Source organism: Protopterus annectens, chromosome 8.part0, assembly GCF_019279795.1.
Source record: "Protopterus annectens isolate FY-2018-M chromosome 8.part0, PAN1.0, whole genome shotgun sequence".
NCBI classification, from domain to species: Eukaryota; Metazoa; Chordata; order Ceratodontiformes; family Protopteridae; genus Protopterus; species Protopterus annectens.
In genome coordinates this window covers 913,795,239-913,817,399 of record NC_056741.1, presented here as the reverse complement: position 1 = coordinate 913,817,399, position 22,161 = coordinate 913,795,239, and the positions used below count along the sequence as shown (strand labels likewise).

Below are 22,161 nucleotides of genomic sequence, written 5' to 3'. Positions count from 1 at the left end.
CATGATGTAAGTGGAACAGACAGTTATGTAACAGTTATTTCGCAAAGAATAACATGACTTTTGAGGAAGGGTACAATTTCTTTTTTAAATTCTGTTGAAATTGGGGATCACAAAAAAAAAATCCCCACCTTAAATGTCAGACATATGTGTTATTCTTTATGGGATACTTTTCCCTGAAGTTGTTATTATTTTGTCATTTCCTGAATCCAACACTTTGTGACCTCAAAGACTTCAACACGCTGGACCTGTTTGTCAAGAAGTATTTCTTTAAGTTCTTGCAAACTCGTATCTATTACTTCAGTCATGGTATCTCTTTAAAACACCATTCATCTTTTGTCTTTGATCTTATCCAGCAACAGTGTATTTACTAGTGAATTCTGTCATTGTATTTTACTAATATGCCTTCCAGTGAGCAGACTACTTTTATTTCCTTAAGTATTCTAAAATGTTTTCTATATACAGTCCAACTTCAACAGCCATTTATTGTTAGCAAGAAAGTCATAGCTTTGATTATGTAAAACAGTTGACAATGCAATGTTTTTATTCTTTAAAATTGTTTCCCATAGCTTTCCTTCCAAAAACAAACATTTTATTTTATCGCTCTAGTCACCATCTGTAGAGATCTTTGAGCCCAGAAAATAAAATCTGCCACCAACCTCATTTCTTTACCATCAATTTGCAAGAAATGGTAAGACTAATTTACATAGGTTTACTATTTTTGACACTGAGCAACAAGCCAGTTTCTGACATTTCTAATTTCACATTTTTAACAGGGTCTTCAACCCTTCCTTACTTTCCACCATCAGATTGCTATAATTTGCAAATCTGATGTTGTTAATATTTATCCCACCAATTTTGATTCCAGAATCTGATTTATCTAACTCAGCATTTTGGATGATATATTCAGTACATAAATTGAATAAGTGGGGTGACAATACACAGCCATCTCATACTTCTTTTCCACTTTTGCACCAGTCGTTCCATACTCAGGTCTAATTGCTGCTTCTTGTTCGACATATAAATTCCCCAGGAAGCAAATAAGGTGACTCAGTATCACTATTTCTGTAAGTACTTTCCACACTTTGTTATGCTTCACTCAGTCAAAGGCTTAAAAGCAGTCAACCAAGTAGAAGTAAATATTTTTCTGGAATTCCCTTGCATTCTCTGTTATCCAGTGGATATTGACAGCTTTATTATTGGTGCTTCTGCCTCTTCTAAAACCAGCTTGGACATGTAGCATTAATTTGGTTGTATATTACTAGATTGTAGTTGCCAGGATCCTGAGCATTACCTTGTTGGCACGTGAAACAAGTGCAATTGTTGGATAATTTGACTGTGACCTTTTCAAATCTAATGATTACTGTTATATTTTCCATATTTGCAGGCAAATGACAAGCTGTACTTTAACATCATAATTGTGCAGGGTTTTAAGCAATTCATCTGGGATGCCATCACTTATTGTGGTCTTTTCCTATTTAACTCCACTGCACTCTCCATGATGTCTATCTCTAGATCACAGAATATACATATCAGTGATGAAAAGGTCATTCTAATACAGTTCTTGTGTATAATCCTGCCATTGCTTCTTGATATATTGTGCTTTTTTTAGATTCCTCCCATGCTTGCCTTTAGACATGCTCATTTTCTGCTTGAAAGTTTTTAATATAATCAGTCTTCTTGCCTTTCTAATTTGATTGCCTTCTTCTAGTTCTTTGCACTTTTCATGTCAATTTGCCTTCTTATCTGTCCTTACTATGCTTTGAAACTCTATTATCAGTGTGACATATATTCTTGTTTCTTTAACTTTTGCTCTGCTTCTTTGCTTTGCCACTAGTAAAGCCTCTGCAGGCAGCCGTATTACCTTGTTAAAATTTTTTCTCTACCCAGCAGGTCTAAACCCTTAAGTAATTTTTTACCTCTACTATACATTCACTTGCAATATTGTTGAGCTTGTATCTCACTGACCTAGATGCTTTTCTTTCATTCTTTAATTTAATTATCAGGTTTGGAATAAGAAACTCAATAGCTAAGCCTCAGTCTGCTCCAGATCTTGTTTTTTGCTGACTGCATAGAAGTCTTTCATTGCTGACTGCAAGGTTATAATAAATCTGAACTTGGAATTGACCATTTGGTTATAGCCATGCGTAAAGTAGTTTCTTAGGTTTTCGAGGGTTTTTGCAATGACCAGTGAACTATCCTGGCAGAATTCATTTAGTCCATGACTATTTTCATTTCACACTTCAAGGCCAAATCATTCCATTATTCCACTTGTACACTGACGACCAACTTTGGGATTATAATCAACCATGAGAAATATAAAATCTTTTTTTGTATGTGTTATTTCCAAACGTTGATTCAAAATTCTCTTGAAACTAGTCACCTTTTCCTCTTCAACATCTTTTGTTGGAGCATAAGCTCATACTGCTGTAATGTTGAATACTTTACTTTTAGGCAGATTGAGATCATTCCATAATTTCTGGGCTGCAAGGGAACACTCATTTTGACACATTTTTATTAAATATGAGTGCTACCACATTTCTTCTGTAACATTCTTGCCACAGTAGAAAATCTGTTGATTATTTAATGCAAAAACAAGCCACTCTAATCTCTTTTAGTTCACAATGTTGACATTTCCACTAAAAGATCAATACTCCTTGACAAAAAGAACTACTCCTTTAAACTCCAGCACAAACATCAACAAAAACCGCAAGCTTTCTGGTCAGCTACAAATAAACTTTTACACCCAGGCCACACCAAGACTCCAACCTCTGCAGGTCTCTCCTTAAACTCTCCCAGTGAGATTGCTAAAGCCCCAAATACCTTCTTTACAGAAACTGTACAGTCTCTTGCTAAGTCCTTACCTCCTGCTAGCTCTACCCTCCCATCCACCCTGACTAGCATACCCCCTTCCTTTCATTTAAAACCAGTTCCTACATCTCTCATCGTTACCCTACTTACCAAACTTAAACCATGTACCCCCCTCAGCTGATCTCAGGCCAGCAGAATATCTGCAAATTGCAGCAAAAGTACTGTCCTGCCCTATTTCCATACTTATTAATAGAACCATTACCGAAGGCTCTATCCCATCTCTCTGGAAAATCTCTCACATAATCCCACTTCACAAAGGTGGTAACTCAACCGAACTTTCAAACTTTTGCCCCATTTCCCTACTCTCTCCTCTAGCCAAAGTAATGGAAAAATGTATCCACTGACAACTACTTGATCACCTTCTCCAAAATAACCTTCTATCAGACTGTCAGCATGGCTTTAGGCCTTTCCATAGTACTACTACTGCGCTCTTATCATTCTCCAATTGCATTCATCAAACATTGTAACAATAATAAGCTCTCTGCTGTACTCTTTATTGACCTTTCTAAAGCCTTTGATATGGTGAACCATCAAATACTTCTAAATATACTAAAAACACTCTTATTCAGCTCACAAGCACTACAATGGTTCAAGTCCTATTTAGAACATAGACAGCAAGCTGTCCTCTGGGACAATAACCTTTCCACTCATCTTCCTATTACTCTAGGGGTCCCACAAGGCTCTATCCTGGGACCTCTCCTCTTCTCGATATTCATTAACTATCTGCATTTAAATATTCCTCAAGCCACCTGCACTCAATATGCAGACGATTCTATACTAGTGTGTACTGCTTCCTCAGCTGCTGAACTTCAAACCATTACTCAAACTGTATTTAGCTCAGTGGAGAAATTGTTCCTACAATGATGCCTGCCACTAAATGCCAAAAAAACGAAGCTACTGCTTTTTACCCCAATACTAAAGTACTCTCCTATTCATCTCACTGTCAAGGCAAATAATGGTACTATCATTGCACCAGACCTAACTACCAAACTATTAGGCATAACAATTGATCAACATCTTAAATTTGACTCACATATTAACATGACTATCAAAACTGTTAACAGAAATCCTGGCTCTCTCTACAGAATAAAATCCTTTCTTACCCCTGAAGCCAGAACCACCATTGCCCATACCCACCTTATCTCTACCCTCCTCTATGCCTCATTAATTTATACCAATCTTTCCAAAAGTAACCTTAATAAACTGGCAACCTCCTATAACAACATTACCAGATTTGCCACTGGCTCACCGTTTAAAACCCACCATTGTCTAAATCTCAAACAGCTTGGTTGGCTAGAACTGCAAAATCAGCTACTTCTTCAACAACTTATTATCACCCATAAAAGACTTTATCAGCCCACCAACACTCCTATTCTCAGTAGCCTAATCTCTCCCTGTAGTAATCTTGCTACCCTTCGCTCAGCAAATAAATTGCAAGTAACCATCCAGAAATACTATAATAAAGCAGGTGACTCCCTCTTCTCTAATTCAGTAGGGAAAATCTGGAACAGGCTTCCCAGCAATCTACAATTACTTTCATCATTACCACTCTTCAAGAATCAAATAAAATTACTCCTTAAAGCACAACGGCTATGCCCATGCACTAACCCAGATTTAAACTAACTATATAGCATTACTGTTTTTACCCTCCTTCAACAACCTAACCTGATTAAGCCTCTCTTTGGCTTTAATTTCTCAAGTCTTCTAGTGTCTGCAAACTACCCTGTAGTACATATAATTGGAAAATTACCCCTGCTCCAGGCACCTGTATTTCAGCTTTGAATGTATTCTGTTTTACTTGAGTGTATAAGTCTAACAAACTTAATAATTAATTTTAATCTATTTTACTATTCCTACTCTTCTACATGACAAAGGTCAACCCCTTAACCTTGACATTTGCTTCTAGAACTACTGTATTACTAAACTGTGTACCCATGATTCTTTTCATGAAGCTTCTACAATGTTAACTTACAGAAATAATGTATACTAATGTTTTAATTGGTGTTTTTTGTCTTTTCATTCATTCTTTGTAATATTGTTATATTAGCATAGTTTGGAGCTTATCTTCCTGGGCCTCTACTGAAAATGGACATGTATCCAGTTAGACTAGCCCGGTCAACAAATGTAAAATAAATAAATAAAAGAAATAAATTTATTTGCAGCATCAAACTTTCCTTTTATTTCAAGAGCACCTTAACACATGTTCATCTGGCTTTATTCCATCCATGCCATAATCTGTAGCATTACTTGCACTAGTCCTCTGTTCTTCCCCAGTAGTATGCTACACACCTTCAGACTTGAGGATCTCATCTTTTGATGTCATTTCAACATGTTTAATTCATAAGCAACAGCTGAGAATCAGTCAATTCTCTCTAATCATAAGCAGTTAGCTGGCCTTGTTGCATGTTGCTATAGCTGTAATGCCTGATTGACACATCACATTACGCTAACATATAGTAGGAGATTCAGTTAAAGGCTTCTTTAAAATTAGAAACATTTTCCTGTGCTAGTTACTAGTGCAATAATGTGCCTTTTTCAAGTAACTTCCTTAGTGACACCTCTGAGATATTGGATATTTATTGCACCACATTAAAAACTTCAAAACTATTGTATCACAATCACTTTCTATAAACATCTACTCTCTCTTTTTCAGGTTTAGGTGACACAACTTAACTTCTCAAAACATGTCACATGCATCTGATAATTGTAACGCATGAATGGCATTTGTCTTTGCTCACTTTCAGTTTTTGTCTCAGCCTATGAAAGATTATCCAAAACAAACCTCAACCCCCCCCCCCCAATAAAAAAGCCATCCTACCTCCCATAACGACAAAGTGATGTACCCATTTATGTCATGAAATGGGCATGGAGACTGGTGCATTAGGAAGGGAAAGGATGTGAAATAATCTAGCAAGGGGCAGGGTATGAGGTGCTGCTTTTGCCTGATTTTTGCTTCATTTAAAGGTGGCAACCTTATGCAAGTCTTCAGATCACTTCTTGCATGAATGTATCTTTAGCAGTTGTTTTGATTTACTGCATATTGCAGTCTAGTACATTATAACAAATGCTGTAAATTGTGTATACTTTTAATCACACCCAACTGTTCGCAAAGCATTATGCACAAAATATTTGGTTGTTGACACAATTTGAAATTTAAGATTGTACATTATATTTTTATAAACAACACATGGCTTCTTATCATCTAATGATGTGAATTTGTGACTAGAATAAGTCAACAGTGTATCTTTATGTGCTTTTCAAGCCATATCTCTGAAAATACTCATTTAAGATGCAACATTCTGCACCAGTATCCACCTTAAATAATAGTCTCTCACTCAATGAATATGATAGCAGCAACACTGCTGCATTCCTGACCCTTCTGTAGAAGTAGTAAGCATTTCAGCTTCAGGCGTCTTTATATATCAGTAAAAACACATTATACAGTAGCTGTTGTGTGACCAAGAATACAGTGAAGTGCAGGTATTTAAATATTTTCCTATAGGCATTACTGTTTTTGTAAAGCTAAGTTTACATTTTTAAGAGAAAACCAATGTTGTCTGTCATACTGTTAGTGTAAAGGCTATGCGTGACAAGTTTACATAATTTCATATCATACCATAGTATACACAGTATGTTTTTATTTTTACACTTACACAGTGTCTGTAGCAGGTAGGGGACTTTGTAGCTCTGCTGAAAGCAGCAGGAAAATCAAACTGGAAAAGCAGTGATTACCAACAGCATTACACAACAGAAAAAAGTACCTTTTCATCAAAACTGCAGAGTGAGCTGGGGGTAACTGGGATGATAGCTTCAATGAAGAATTTGGCCATTAATTTCTTTGCTAGTATGTTAGCAATATCTTTTGGGTTTGAGTGGGATGTACCATTATGGAAAAGTTTGATAGTGTTGTGATGTATTTCTTAATTTTGTAATGTAACTGAAGAAAGACTTGTAGTTATCCTTTGCATTAGTTGCTAGCCTGAATTCATGGGATGATTTGCTTGTCTTTATGGTTGCCTTCAGTTTCTTATATTAACTTCATGACGAGGGGTTCTGACCTTGCATGGTGACTTGAGCTGCCTAATAAACAGCATTAAAACATGTACTTCCAGATTCCGTATTTAAACTCTTTAATCCAAGCGTATCTACAGACTATGTCCCTGAATCCTAGCACAGTACAGTCATGATGCGTCTGAGTAAGGGTGGACCCACCAGAGGCCCTGGAAACTACAGACTCATCAGCCTTATGACTCTTATCTATAAAGCCATGGAATGTATCATTAGTGACTATCATAAATCACAGCATCAAAATGTGATTAGGCTCAACCCACTGCAATTTGACTTTGTAAAGTATAGTGCCTGATAAATCTTATAAACCTTTTTGAAAAGGTCATGCAGGCAGTAGTGGATACAGTGCTCATGTTGCCTATCTTGATTTGGCAAAGGCATTTGACATAATACCACATAATGGAATTGTAAATAAGTTTATGGCATTAAAGAATATTTGTCACTTTTGGAAGCATTTTTGTTTTACAATTAATTTAATTTCCTGTCATACTCCATTTTAAACTTGGAAGTGATTTTGCAAAAAAATGAAGATTACAGTGTGCTGTTTGATTTTTTGTTTTTGGTTTCACTGTTTACCTAGGTTTTCTCTATAGCCATACACTAAAAAGGATGTCATTGCAGGTACTGGGCTATTCTTTACATACAACTAAAAAGCATTATAGGTAAAGAAAACAATGTACCTCTTTATTGGAGGAGCTTCTTACACACATTGTGGTTTTACTTCTATATCATTATTTGATCATTTTCAATGTGAGGTGTTCCACCTGCAAGAACTAGTTGAGAACTTATCTTTCCAGGAATTAAAATAAATAGGAGGGGTATACAGTAGCCTATACCTTAATTCAGACAGTAAGGCATAATGGGTTACATCTTTCATGATGTCATGGCAGACATTTTCAGCTCTGAGAAGAAATTAAGGGAGGGCTGTCCTTATCAAAAAAGAACACATTTTTACATAAAAATGTATACTTTGGCATTGTGTATGGTAAGAAGATTATAGTCAACTTCAAGGATTTGTTAGAGCAGTTTCAGAACATAACCAATACACTTTAAACATTGATCGTTCTCCTGCCCAGCTTTCATTCAGCAATGTTACAATTGCCCCTCCCTTACTTTCCTGCCCTCCTCATCGACCACAACACAAATGAGGCAATGTTATGCAAATTATGCCCAAACCAATACACTCCTTCTCTCACACATAGACACCCAACACAGACATGGAGGGAGGTCTCACACACACCACACACCCTCTCTCTCAAGCAATAGCTAGCATAACCTCAGGACACACAACACATACACACATACTTGACCCAAGTCTCAAAAACAAATAGCACCACCAGCATACCCTCACAAGACACACAAAAACAACTACCACCACAGACCAAGACACAACAACACATAGACCCACAAAGTCAGTGTGCAGAAAAATACATTGCTCTGATCATGAAGGTTTCAACATCTAGGTCAAGTAGTCATCATCCCCCTGTACTCATCACTCATCAGACCGATGATTGAGTACAATGCCCCATTGGCCATCCAACCCCCGAACTAAACACATGCTTCACCTCAAAAATCTAAATCCATCAGACCCACAACAGATTCCCAGAGGCCTATGCTGTGGAACAAAAATCCCGTACATGAGGCAGAGCACACCGCTGGGCTTATTCAAGAGAAATCTTGACCAATGGATGGGAGACCGCAGGATTAGTCAGTGTGTCACTGCTTGAGACAGCACAGCAAAATAATGGGCATAATATCCTTCAATCTAATGGGTATAAACTATGAACCTATGAACTTTATATGGTAAGTTCAATAGCAAATTATTTCAAGGACAAACACACTGTCATAGTTGGTGATGCCTCCTCAGTCAGAAGGAAGGTGACTAATGGTATCTCCCTGGAATCTGTGTTCAGTCCTCTCCTGTTTGACCTTTTTTCCCTGCCCTCAAAACTGATAAACTGATCTCTGGTTAACAAAACTTGCTGATGATTGCAAACTGAGTATAGTTGCCAAATCAACTCAAAATACGTATACCCTTCAAAACAAATTCACATAAGACAGTACCTCATGTTATAAAAAAGGGCTTAAACTAAAAACCAAGAACTTCAGTATCATCTCTTTTGTAAAACAGTGACTTGCTTCAATCTACTACACTGACAACACCCAACTATCAAGCAAGTCCAAGATTTGAGACCCGAGTTGACAGCTCCCTTTCCTTTGATCACAATGCGACAACTGTAGTAAGGAAATCCTTCTGTGTCTTACAAATATTTGCCAAAGTCATTTCTTCTAAAACCAAGGAAGTCATTGCTTATACTTTTCCCTGGTCATGCTCATTATAGAATATAATGCATTCCTTGACATGTATCTTACTTGACACACTGAAAAACTTGAAAAACTACAAAGGTTCCTAAAAAATGATCTAGGGCCTCAAAAATATTAACTATTAGGAGAGACTAGATTTTTGTCCATGTATTTAGCATCATGTAGGCTCCTGAAGTGGGATATAAGACTTGCTTACCATGCACTTAGGGATACTGCTATCCTTTATTCCTGATAAATAAAATAGTGCAGCCAATACTAGTGCAAGAAATCCCAGCCTACATCAGGAAATAAATAAAACTAGATGGAGAGATGGATTTATCATCCAGCACCTCCCTCTGTTCTGCTACCAACAGGTCAAGAAATACAGTTCCCTGTCATCCTTCAAATGTAGCTTGGAGAACTGGATGGGTACTCTTAAATTTATTGTGATACAGGCATTGCCCTCCTTGGAAAGGATGGTAGAGCTTGAGTTTGGTCATTGGCAAGGTGCAAATGGCCTCTGCTGAAATTGTATATCTTATGATCCTAACTGCAGCAATGAAAAGTTCTGAAGTAAATTAAAAATTGCATGTCTTTGACCAAACAATCATCTCTTTTATCAGCATTAGCTTCCTGCAGATCTTTCTCTGCCCTTGTTTCCTCCTTTTAGTTTTGAACATTTTACAAACATGATTAAATAATCCAAATAACTGAGGAAGGAAAGGAAGAGTATGCAAATGGTTAGAAAGTAAGAAGTAGGCAAGGAGCCATCATATGGGAGAGGTTAGTAAGTGCTTATGATAGGAAACTTAAGAAAGCATGTTAAATGGATATGAAATATAGAAACTGGAAGATATAATATAATAAGAACAGAAGCAGGATTTTCTGAAACTGAAACAAACTAAACAAAAAGAACAGTCGACAGTTACTAAAGAAGTGCAAATAATAAGAAATTTGAATTCATCACATTAGAGTGTGGGGCAGTGCATAGTAGAAGCCAAAGCACACTTACAGATTACAGCCTTTTATGCCATCAATATACCCGATGTGGATACGGCAGAAGGGAACCAGAGTAATGAGCATTTGTTTCTCACAAAAACAACACCCAGCATTGGTACATTGGATTTTCATTCAAATAATTTCATAATGTAAGCATAGTTGCACCCATACATTATGACAAAGAAAGTGACTATATTACATTTAATCCATAAAAATATTTTGTGCTTAATGACCCTTAATCTTTATGTAGTCAGAAAATGTTACCTCTAGCATTTCTGTTGCTTTACAGACTTAAATTGCTATGTGTCTGCATTTGCCTGTGGCGAGTAATCCAGAACATGCTTTAGAAAAATGTTTTCATGCCCACACTCATTGAAATGTGATTCTTAAAGGGAAAATTATTATATATTGATTGTTTGATATATCTGAATGTCTCAGATATGAAAAGCAACATATTCCAAAAAAAAAACACATTATTAATTTTGGTTAATCACAAAAAGACACCACTTAAAATTCAGTCTGTCATTCAGTGCAGTGACATACATCTAGTGTTTCAACTGTTGTAGCTTCAGCTTTGAAAGAAAAATACTACAGCACTTCTTGCAAAACAGTATTCTTTGTCAGAATCAAACAAAAGCTGTCAGTCATAAGCATGATACTGTAGTTACTGCCTTAAGTGAGAGGCCAGTCATCCGTGGATAAAGATAATGGACAGACGTAGGACTCTACTGTGCCTGAGAGAATGCAGAGTTAACATTTAGTGGCTTGTCTGACAACATCATGACCATCCTGCCATAGGAACACTTACGCGAAGGAAGCAGATGCTTATGAAATACCTATGCTTGGCAGAAGAATTGGTAAACAACTTTTATCAGATGAGCAACGGAGACATTAGTCTTTCTGCATTAAGAAGTTAAAGCAATACACTTTCTACGTGGCTTACAAAATCCATCACCTTCTGTCTTTATTGCTGTAGTCCCATCACGATTCACTGCTTTTGTGAGGTATCATTGGCTCATGCAAGACCAGTATGGTTCAGTCTGAGCTCACTGAGCTGTTGCATGTGACCATGAAATGGTTAATTATCTACTATACGTGGCCTGGGTCATGGCTGACAATGGTCATATGACCAGCCCACATAACCAGTTAACAAATGTGGAAAAAAATGTACCACTTACAGGTCTCAATTGGGCTTTTATAGTTGGTGCAATATTTTGGAGTAACTGTTTGGATTTAATTTAATACTTTATCTCAAAGACAATTAAAAAAAAACAGAAAAGTTATTTTTAACTAATTGTCCAAGACTGCAATGACAAGCTGAGAAATAAACCTAACACCACATCCATGGGGAAACTATGAATCAGTATTTTTCTATATTAATGTTATTTGTATCCACTTAAAGTTGCAGTCAATGCACTTTGCTGTCAAATATAAGTGGCGCTGTCTGAGGTTATGATTCAGCACAAGACTAGTGCTTAGCAGTGCTGAGAAGTGCTTAAAACCTCTTTAAGCAAGTTTTTTTTTGTGTCAGAAAAGTTCTTAACAGGGTTGTCTATCTCTCCTGGCTTCAGAGCATAATTACTGCACTCTGTGTTTTGTAATATGTTTATGATCAGAGACCATAATTATTTATTATTGAAAAGTTCTGATGTAAGAACCTTCATATAACACATCTTTTATACTGAGGTTCTCATAAATGCCTCACAAGAAATAAGACTGAGGTGCAATTGTGTATCCACTGAAAGGCAGACAACACAGAAAACCTTTCTTTTACTGTTTCTTTTCCAATAGTATGAAGTTTGCAAGGCACATGACAATATTTTGAGGAAGAAACAAGGTTTATATGCATTTCACATATAAACAGAGCATGTCACTTGATGGAGCTGCAAATCATTTGATCTTCCTCTACAGACAGGAAGGAAAAACTTCTTAACCAACTCACTCCTGCAAAACTGTTTGCATAAAGAAATCAGCAAGTTGCAGGTAAACTTTCAGTTACACTATGAAAGAAGCATGCTTTTAGTAAATCCATAACTATAAATAATGCTTCTTTCAAATGTGGTATCTCTCCCTCCTGAGGCTATCATTAAACTTGATCTGGTGTGGTGTCGCACGTTTCAAAACACAAAGAGAAATAAGCTAACTGGTGCCTACAACTTAACTGGAAGTTCCATGAATTATATCAGTCATAACTTTATTTTATTATATGTTTGAGGCACTTACTTTAAGAAATGTACATTTGAGCTTCAGTCTTGAGTGAATTTCTTGAAAATCATTTCTTCAACACACAGCAAACATCAAGCCAGTCATAATATTTTATGTTTTAACATGCCATGCACTCCTTTACAGAGTTGTCCAGCTGGCCTATTGCAACTTCGCTAGCTTTTATGCCCAAGGAGAATTCTGACTTAAGTTTGTACATTTCTGATTTGACTGAAAAAGTCAAAGCACCTGTGTTTATCATAAATCTTACTGAGGAATGAGTACAATGTCAGAGTGAAATATGAATATTTACTTACTATGTAAAATGTTAAATAGATAATTATAAATAAATAAGTAAATGCAGACAGAAGAATAAAATATATATATATAAAAAAGGTATGTGTGCATAAGTTAACAGCTTTACACATAACTTACAGCATTAGGCAGGTTACAGCTAGGAAAGTAAGGATGACTAGGTACAAAAGTGTAACTGGTTAGCAAAGAAAGCAGCTGTGTGTGAAGTGATCTCCTCTTGTTATGCTGTTAGCTACAAAATGAAACACACTTTGCATCTGTGATGGGTATAGCTAGAAGAACTAAATACCAGAGTGCAGACCACTGGTCTTTATGTGTTTGTATATGGAGGGAGGAGGACAATGTGGCTACATGGGAGGGTCCTGATATACATGTCTAAGAGCTATAGGAAGGATTCAGAAACTTGTTTCCAGCAGCTTGGAACTGAGGTGGACTGAGCTGGCTGGAGACAGAATACTCAGAGTAGCCATTATGAATGAAAGTTAGGCAGGGCAACACAGTGGCACAGCAGGTAGCATTGCTGCCTCACAGTAAGAGGTTCTCTGGTTTTGTTCTTGGCTGGGGTGCTATTTGTGCATTATCTACATGCTGTCCCTGTGCTCATATGGTTTTTCTCCATGTGCACCTTTCTGCTCCCACATTCAGAAAACAAGTATTAGGTGTACTGAGAACACTAAATTGTTCATAGGTGTTACTACATGTGTCTGTAATGTGGGAGAAAGACTTGGCAACCTACTTCTAATTCTCCCCTTTATAGCAGTGGCTGTCTGTGGGGTCACTCTAGTAATCATCTGCTCCTCAGATAGTGAGTTCTATATTATATAGTAAGCTGCACAGTGGTTTTGAACAGGACAAGCATAGTTCCTTATGTTTTTTAGCACCCTAAAATTGTAGTGATTTCAAAGGAGATGGTGAAAATAGTGTAACTTGGTATACAGATGTGAGAGAGATACTTCAGCCAAAACAAAATTAAATTTGTCCACTTTTTTCCTTTCTGTCCTCCTTTCTGACTGAGATACACCATATCAATAATACCAACCATAACTTTAGGGTGTTCTATCTATGTAAATAGGCTAGCAAACATTATTTTTGTCCAGTTTCCAAATATATAATAACTGTCTGAGTAAATTGTCAGTACAGTTATCTATTATGGTTCTAAAGCAGTGTCGTTTCTTGAGAAAAAGGACCGGGAAAGAGTTGCTTGCATGATGGCTTAGCAGATAGACCCAGAGCCATACATACTCACATTCTTCCTGGTAGTACCTCTGTAACAACTGAAACAACAAAGAAAGGACACTGATTATCACAGGTCTAACTACGTTTATTTAATGAGTGTTTTCACTGTAATGTTATCTTCAGCAAATAGCATTGCATATAGATTAGGTAGTAAGTAATAGAAAAACAGAGCAGCTAAACTGATAAATAAATGCGGTACTCATACAGGAATAGAAGGTTAGAAAAGTTAGGATAATGTGGATTGATCCCAGTTTCCTCACAGAATAGAGCAATAATGCATCATAGCTCCATTCTAAAATTTATTGAAAACTGAGAGGAGAACAGGTAATATGACTGCAACAGTACAGCCTTTAAATCTGCAATGCTGACACCAATTAATATATAATGTCAGGGATTATGGTCTTATGATCCACACTACTGACAACCAAATAATGTGTGAGGAGGTTTAAGGCACTCCTGCTTTCAGTTATGTCCAATACCTAATCCCAGGATCGAAACCATATTCATCTCAGCTCAGTGCCTAACAATGCTATGTTACCCACAATAAGTTAAACATGACTAAGATAATAGCATGCTAATGCTTATTCACACAGGTATGCACACATGCATGAGTATATGCGCACACACACACACACACACACACACACACACACACACACACACACGCACACACACACACACACACACACACACACACACACACACACACACACACACACACACACACACACACACAGTGATATAAACACCTTTTTCCCAGAAAGGTATAATAAGACCTTTCTAGTGCCAGTGCATTTTTTTCTTTATGATAACTCACTGCCACTAGGTAGACTAGTCTACCAACCAAAATATAATTACTATTATGCCTATAGGTCCACTTGACTGAACTTCTGCTGCATTCTAGGCAGTTAGTAACTCATCTTTCTATAGAACAACATGTGGGATTGCTTTTGATTAGCAGTCTTTAACCAGTTATGCCACTAGCAATTTGGCATCTTCAGAGCTCATTTGCCTATATCCTAGCTATAACTTCTGTGCAATGTTCACTGTTTTAGGGTGTTCACTGCTACATACTTACCCTGGGTGGCTAAAAGTATACTCACATTTGGTAACAAAACTGTTTTGTAGGCTATTTAAATCCATTTACAATACATATATAGTTCAGACCAATTAATATGATATGGCGTTTAAATTTATACCACTGAAACTAACTGATCTGTGATGGTTGGGGACTACAGTCTCATGATCATGATCCTCATTACTGACCACTAAATAACATGCAAGAACATTGATCTTAAGATTATATGAAGATTATATGACAAATGCAGTTGACTTCCTTGTTTATAACCAATAGTTGCTGCATTCAGTTAAACTTTACCCTGAACAACTGCAGAGCAGAGTTGTAATCACTGCATTCCTGGAGTTTCCTCCACCTTTCTCTCTGTAAACTGTTTTCTAGTACTGTCTTACCCAAAGTGACTTTCACTTGACCAAGATAATTTTTAATTTTCCTATCACACAAAGGCACACACACACACACACAAACACACACACACACACACACACACACACACACACACACACACACACACACACACACACACACACGCTAATTATGGCACACACACACACTTTACACACACACACACACCAATTTTCACACCATTAACATAATTACTGTTCGCTTTTAAAATAATCTAGACATAGTATAATTATATGATACTTATACTTGAAACTGATACCCTTTGTAAGGTGGAAACCAGCAGTGAATAATTTACAAAGTTCACAGATAACCCTTACATATTAACAGATAAATCATCAACCACAATATGCTGAAACTCAGTAATAAACATCTTGACTTGAAAATAAAATACAATTAATCAATGCAATTTGTAAGAATAACTATACAGCAAAATAAGTACTTGCTCTGAGAAAAATCAAAGATCTAAACTGAAATATGTCATTTAGAAAAAATCATTTGATTCTGATGAAGTCTATAGTTATAATCAGACAAAAGCACTTAATTGCTGTGTAACAAAAATATGAGCTTGGAGACATCTGTCGGTGCCATTTTCATCATCCACTTCCCTACATTTTTGGAGTGTTATCTGTGGTCCTCGGTATTCCTGTGTTGACACTACTATACAGGTAGCTATAGTGGGTCCTAACATGACAGCATGAATAAAAGACAGGCTGGGAAATAGAACTGAGAGTGTCCCAGTAAGTAGAGTCTCTTTAAATAACACGATGAGGAAAAGTAGTTATCACTGTGTTCATTACTGAAGCCAGTCCTCATCAATCTGTTTTTCTGTATTATTTTTTTAATCAGGATGATACACAGAAAGGCATAATTAAGAGAGACTTGTCAACACTGACAGTATTGTCTAAGATACAGTAGCTTAAGTTCAATGCAAACATAGAAAATAATGAATCTGAAAAATAGAAGCAGAAAGCCAACAGCCATCAACGCTTGAGATAAAGATGTGGTAGCTACAGAAGAGGAAAGGAATCCATGCCAGTGATGTAAAACTAAGCAAACAATGGAAGATACGCAGAAGGAATACATGAGGAATCCTCTGATGAAAGGAACAGGTATCAGTAGGAGAAAACATGAAGTTATTAGGAGGGATCTGCTACTTCTCCTAACTGCAGGTCTTACTGAGTCACACAACATTGAAAAATGAATACTGAAAGCTGGCTAGTCTGAAAGCCACAGTACTTTTATCAAAAACTGCTGAAAGCAAGAAGCAGAGTTGCTATAAATGAAATGTCAAATTCTACAATACTGTATTGGGCTTCAAATTAAAAGCAATATTTATATTCTAAATCTGAGATTATAATACCTCTAGGGAGAGGACTAATTTCAGTTGCACTGCTAAAATACATTCCTATTTATCAATGGCAATAAAACCTCAGAGTCAGAATACAAATACAGAAGATGTGTTGGGATTCAGCCCTCATAAAGAGGCTACAGGTGGGACTTGCTGCCTATAGAAACATTACTTATTATGTTTTCATTTCTTTGCCATATATTACTTTGTGATATACCTCATTACTGTACATTTCAGGAGTATACTATTTTTAGTATGCTCATTTCACTACTCTGCATTTTAGCAGATCTACAATTAAACAAGACAAACATATCGAGTTAACTATTTATTTAGACAGTAAGACTTGCTGGAGAATGTAAATGCACACTTATGAGCATCTCTATATCATAACAGCATAGAAAGAATCGAGATATTTCAGATTAAAGGAGCAAATAAGTGTTCTGGTGTACCGTAAGTCATATAAATTTCATGGAAATCTATAAAGAACACATAGTAACTACCACCTTCCAAAAACTGTATATAATGTTAAAAGTCATAACTGTCAACCACTTAGAGTAAGAAATCTGGACAAAGCCATAAATAATGGGGGGGGGGGGGTCAAAGGGCCAAAAATAGGGACACTTTTCAAATATTGCTCTTACAAACTTGGAAAGTCGTTACAATAACAGGTTTTGCATTAGCATGGGTTTAGTGAAGGGTATGAAGTCTGAAACTCACATCTCTCATTATTTTCTGACTTCAACCATCAATGATTTGCCAATAATTTGCCAAAAAACACAATTTTATGAGAAACAGGCCAAAGAATGTGAGGCAAAAATCTGGACATTCTGCAAAAAATCTGTACAGTTGAGAGGTACGTTAAAAGTACAAGGGCCACTGTGCTTTTGTTTACTCCTCTTTTAGTGGTTACATTTTATTACTGCCAGATCACAAGTACCCACATTATAGCAAGTTCTGCATGGTCCAAGGTTCTGTGAGGTAAAGACTAGAACAAGTATTTCATAACTTGTAAGTAACTTACCTTTCTCAGAGAAAGAACAACCTTAGAGTAATTATAACAATGTAAAAGAAAGTAAATGAGGGAACAGGAGGTGTAGGGTGGCTTGCATTCTGCAAAAAATGTTCTATTTTAATTGTCAAATTAAAACATAAAATAGCATGCTTGTGCACATGCATTATGAGCATATGTGTAACTGACCTGTTTTTTACAAGCTCATGAGATTAAGCTGATAATCTATGAGGTTTGGTATTTTAATCAGAGACTTTGGACCCATGACAATCACACACGTGTGTATATACATACACAGACACAGTCACACACAAATACACATACACGCACACACACACACACACACACACACACACACACACACACACACACACACACACACACACACACACACACACACACACACACACACACACACACACACACACACACACACACACACACACACACACACACACACGCAAACTATCAGACTAGTTCAACAAAGTAGTTGTCTTTGTCTGATACTGAATTTCATATACTGCCTATAAGCTTTCAATATTTAATAAATTTTGCTTATTTTCAGTGCATACCTTTTACTAGACTTAGCGAATTTTGCATATTTTGCATTGCATTTGAAACTCTTGTTTAATTTTTATTTATCTAAATATTTGTTTTGTTTCACAATCGCTTTTTAGAAGTTTCATTTATATATGATTATAATGGTCATATTTTCAGGTGAGGACTGCATTGGTGGCTCATACTGTGCATAAGCATTTCTGTCACACAATGCAGATGTCATGTAAGCAGACAGGAGGGTAAACTAAGAAATTAGCTTGTTTTGTTTTCATGACAAATAATGTTGTATTCAACTCTTATCATATCATATATCTCACTGTTTACTAATCTGTCATCCACACCAGACCACTGTTAAATTATCCCACTAAACTCAGATCCATGCAGAGTGGACTGAGACTGAATAAAAATAATCTTAGCTATTTGTTTGTGTCTGTGGAGGATTAGACGCTGTTAAAAAATAGAAGGAGTACAAGTTTTACTATTTATGTTTACGCTGTGATGGAGTACTCCTGGTTCCTTCCGATTACAGATCATTGCGTGATTTGTAGGTTACAGTGAATCCACTTTAAAAATAAATAAATTGCACAGTGGGCTACAATGTGCTTTGTTTTTCTAAATACAGATCTTCCTTACAAGATGAAGTTTGAATGCAACATCTTCCAGGGTTATCTCATCATATCACATCACACAAAGGGAGATCTATGCCACTGGAACAAAGCAAACACCACAATCTGTAGTGACAAGTACATGCTGAGTGTGGATTACAATATCAGTCATGTTGTCTTTACAATTACTCAAGCATCAGCAGAAGACAATGGCATTTACACATGTGAATTTGAAGGCTTTCGTAAAGATGTGAAAGTATATAACCACAACAGCAGTAAGTACTGTTTGAAATTATTTTAGCATATAATACACTTTATAATGTCTGCTCATTTAGCACAGAGGATTAAGGCTATGTGTTGCTAATGAGCTTTATGCTGTTGTCCTGATTTTGGTTCTCTATTTCTCCATTTGCCTACTGTGTGACTGAGCAAGTCACTTTACACCATACTACTGGGTCACCTCTAAAAAGAAGTGCTTACACCTTGTGGGTTTGCCTAGTTAACAAATATATAAAATAAATAAAAAGTAATACATTAAACACCCCCATATAAATAATTAAAAGTGATATTCAGAGACTGTTCAATGTATTTCAGATTGCACCAATAATTGACGAACATATTTTTATATACTGCACAATTTAAATACAGATGTCAGACTGTTTGTTTAAAAAATGCCTGCATTCTAACTGCTTATCTTGCATTTTTTTAATTTATGAAATGTACGTGTGTATATGTGTTTATATATGTTTATCTGTGAGAGAGGGGGAGAGATAAAATCACAGTTCAGATAATGAACATTAGCAAAAAGATGTGATACATAATGCTTTCCCCAGAACTTTGTCTCATACCCTATAGATACAGTTTGATGAATGTGCTTTGAACAAGTATATCTTTTTCATTTTCCCCAGGCCACACCACAGAATATTTGTTATATTTAATGAAGACAAGTTAACAAGAGCAGTTAAAAAAATAAACGGAAGAAAGGAGAAAGAATAACTAAATCCTTAAGTCCATCCTTCCATCTTGCTGCATATTTTTCTGTCTCAAAAGCATTTTTCCTATGAACCTACTACAAATGCTTGTGTTCCAAGTGCTTGAAAACCACTGTGTCATAACCAGAGTTTCGAGCTTCCTGTAGGTCATGCAGGCTGCTGCTCATGCTTAAACCCGAGTATGAGGTTGTGCAAGCAGCTGCTGTACTGTACCCAAACAAATTATTCAGCTTCAAGTCAAGGATGTGCAGCAGCCATGGGGCGGGAGCGGGATCCTAGGGTTAGGGAATGGGAAGGGAGATTTGGGTTTAGGGAGCAGGACAAGAGTTTTAGGGTAAGGGAAAGCTCAGGGAATTTAGTTTTGAGGGTGTTTGAGTTTCAAGTGTAGGTGAGCAAATATGGACATTAGGATTAAAGAGGGGGTGTGGAGTTTTAGTTTAATGGAGAAAGTAATCAGGTTGGGAATTTTAGGATTAGAGTTAAGGTTCTAGTAGGGCTACATAGTTTTATAGGACTGGGTGTTGGGAGGGCTATCTTGAAACAAGAGATTGAGTTAATGGGAGTTTGACTACTTACTTTTTCAATTAAGTGGCAGTGACAACTTTGAAATCTTGGATATAAGTATTCAGCAATCTGCGGATTCAGAGTGTATAGAAGGAAAGAATGAAAGTTAGAAGTTCACAACAAGTAAAGGTGAAAAATAAACTGATAAATGTCTGCAAAGCAAAGAGCAATACATGCATACATACATACATACATACATAAAAGACACATGCTTTGTATGCAACATACACATTACAGGGAATAATAATGTTTTTCTATGAGAAAATCTGCAGTCTACAGTAAAAGGCATCATTTTTCAAAAAGGGAAGGTAGAAAAAAGAGGCAAGGGGCAGGTGAAAAGGAAGAATTCAAAATTGAACATGGAAAGACTGAAGACCATTACTGTAAGAAAAAAGAGGAGAAAGACAATTGTTGACAACATGGCTCGAGCTGTGGATGTACAAAGGCAGCTAGATGAGAACTGTATGCTTGCAAATGTAATAAGCAATGAAGACAGTGGGATTATTAAGACTAATGCTGATGAGGATTATTCATCTGTAACAAATGATTGGGCAGATATTACTGAATTAGAAGTTAAAGATTCTTCAGATCTAATCAGAAAAGATATTCTTATAAATGGAGATTCAATTATTTGAGGAACTGATACGTCCATTTGCAGATAAGATAATGAACACAAAACAGTGTTATTCTTGACAGGAGCAAAAATGGAGGATGTGAGAAAGGCCTTAGACTGCCTTCATGTAAAGAAGTTTGGAACTGTTTTTATTCATGTCAGTACAAGTCATCTTGTCTGCAAGGACTCTCTGTTAATAGGGAATTTACAGCCTTCTCAGAATAGCTTGTACAGGTGTTAAGACATATTTTTCACAAATCACACTTAGGAGAGTTATGTGACTGAATTAAAAGATTTTTGGGTAAATACCTGCACTGAAAAAAATGTCTGATTTATAAAAATGGAAATATGTAGAGTATCCAAGCCTAATTTTGGGCACACATGTTCAGACAGGATGGTGTGCACTTGTCAAGCTCAAGGAAAATAATTTTTGCAGCACATATTTTGCAATATTTGACAAACACTAGGCAGGATTTTTGCCAGGTTGAAAATTTAACAATTCACAGATAACAACAATTGATGCATCTCTGCTGGTGGTTAATGCTAGGAGCATTAATAATGATTTTTTTTATTGGAAAATTTGCTAAATTTCCACAAGACTGATGTTGTTATTGTGTTTGAAACATGGTTAAAGAACAATGACTAGAAACCAGTTCTGTCAGGGTATAAACGTTTTGACAGTAACAGACATTCTAACGAAATATCAGGTGGCGGTGTTATGACAGGGATAAAATATAGTTATGACAGCTGTGATTATTGCATGTTCAATGATAACACCAATACTATAGATTGTGTAATTGTGACAATAAAACAATTGTTGGGTATACAGACCACCAAAGTCAAGTGCAGATGACCTAGAGGAATTCATACATTTCTTACATGAAGCACAAGAGGGAAGAATAATATTAGCTGGGGACTTAAATTTACCAGAAACAGACTGGAATAATATTGATTGAACAGCATTAGTAAGGAAATCATTCACAGTGAATGTTCAGGA

The 22,161-nt window shown here is 36.4% G+C and overlaps 1 protein-coding gene across 5 annotated transcripts in view; it reads left to right on the top strand.

The window, feature by feature from the left end:
- LOC122809153 overlaps positions 1-22,161 on the top strand; it is a 1,026,347-nt gene that overhangs the window by 623,267 nt on the left and 380,919 nt on the right. For all 5 annotated transcript variants that reach the window (XM_044080437.1, XM_044080436.1, XM_044080435.1 and 2 more), the window contains one exon: positions 19,013-19,270. In XM_044080437.1, the coding sequence (XP_043936372.1) occupies positions 19,013-19,270 (258 nt within the window). The remainder of the gene's footprint in view (positions 1-19,012; positions 19,271-22,161) is intronic.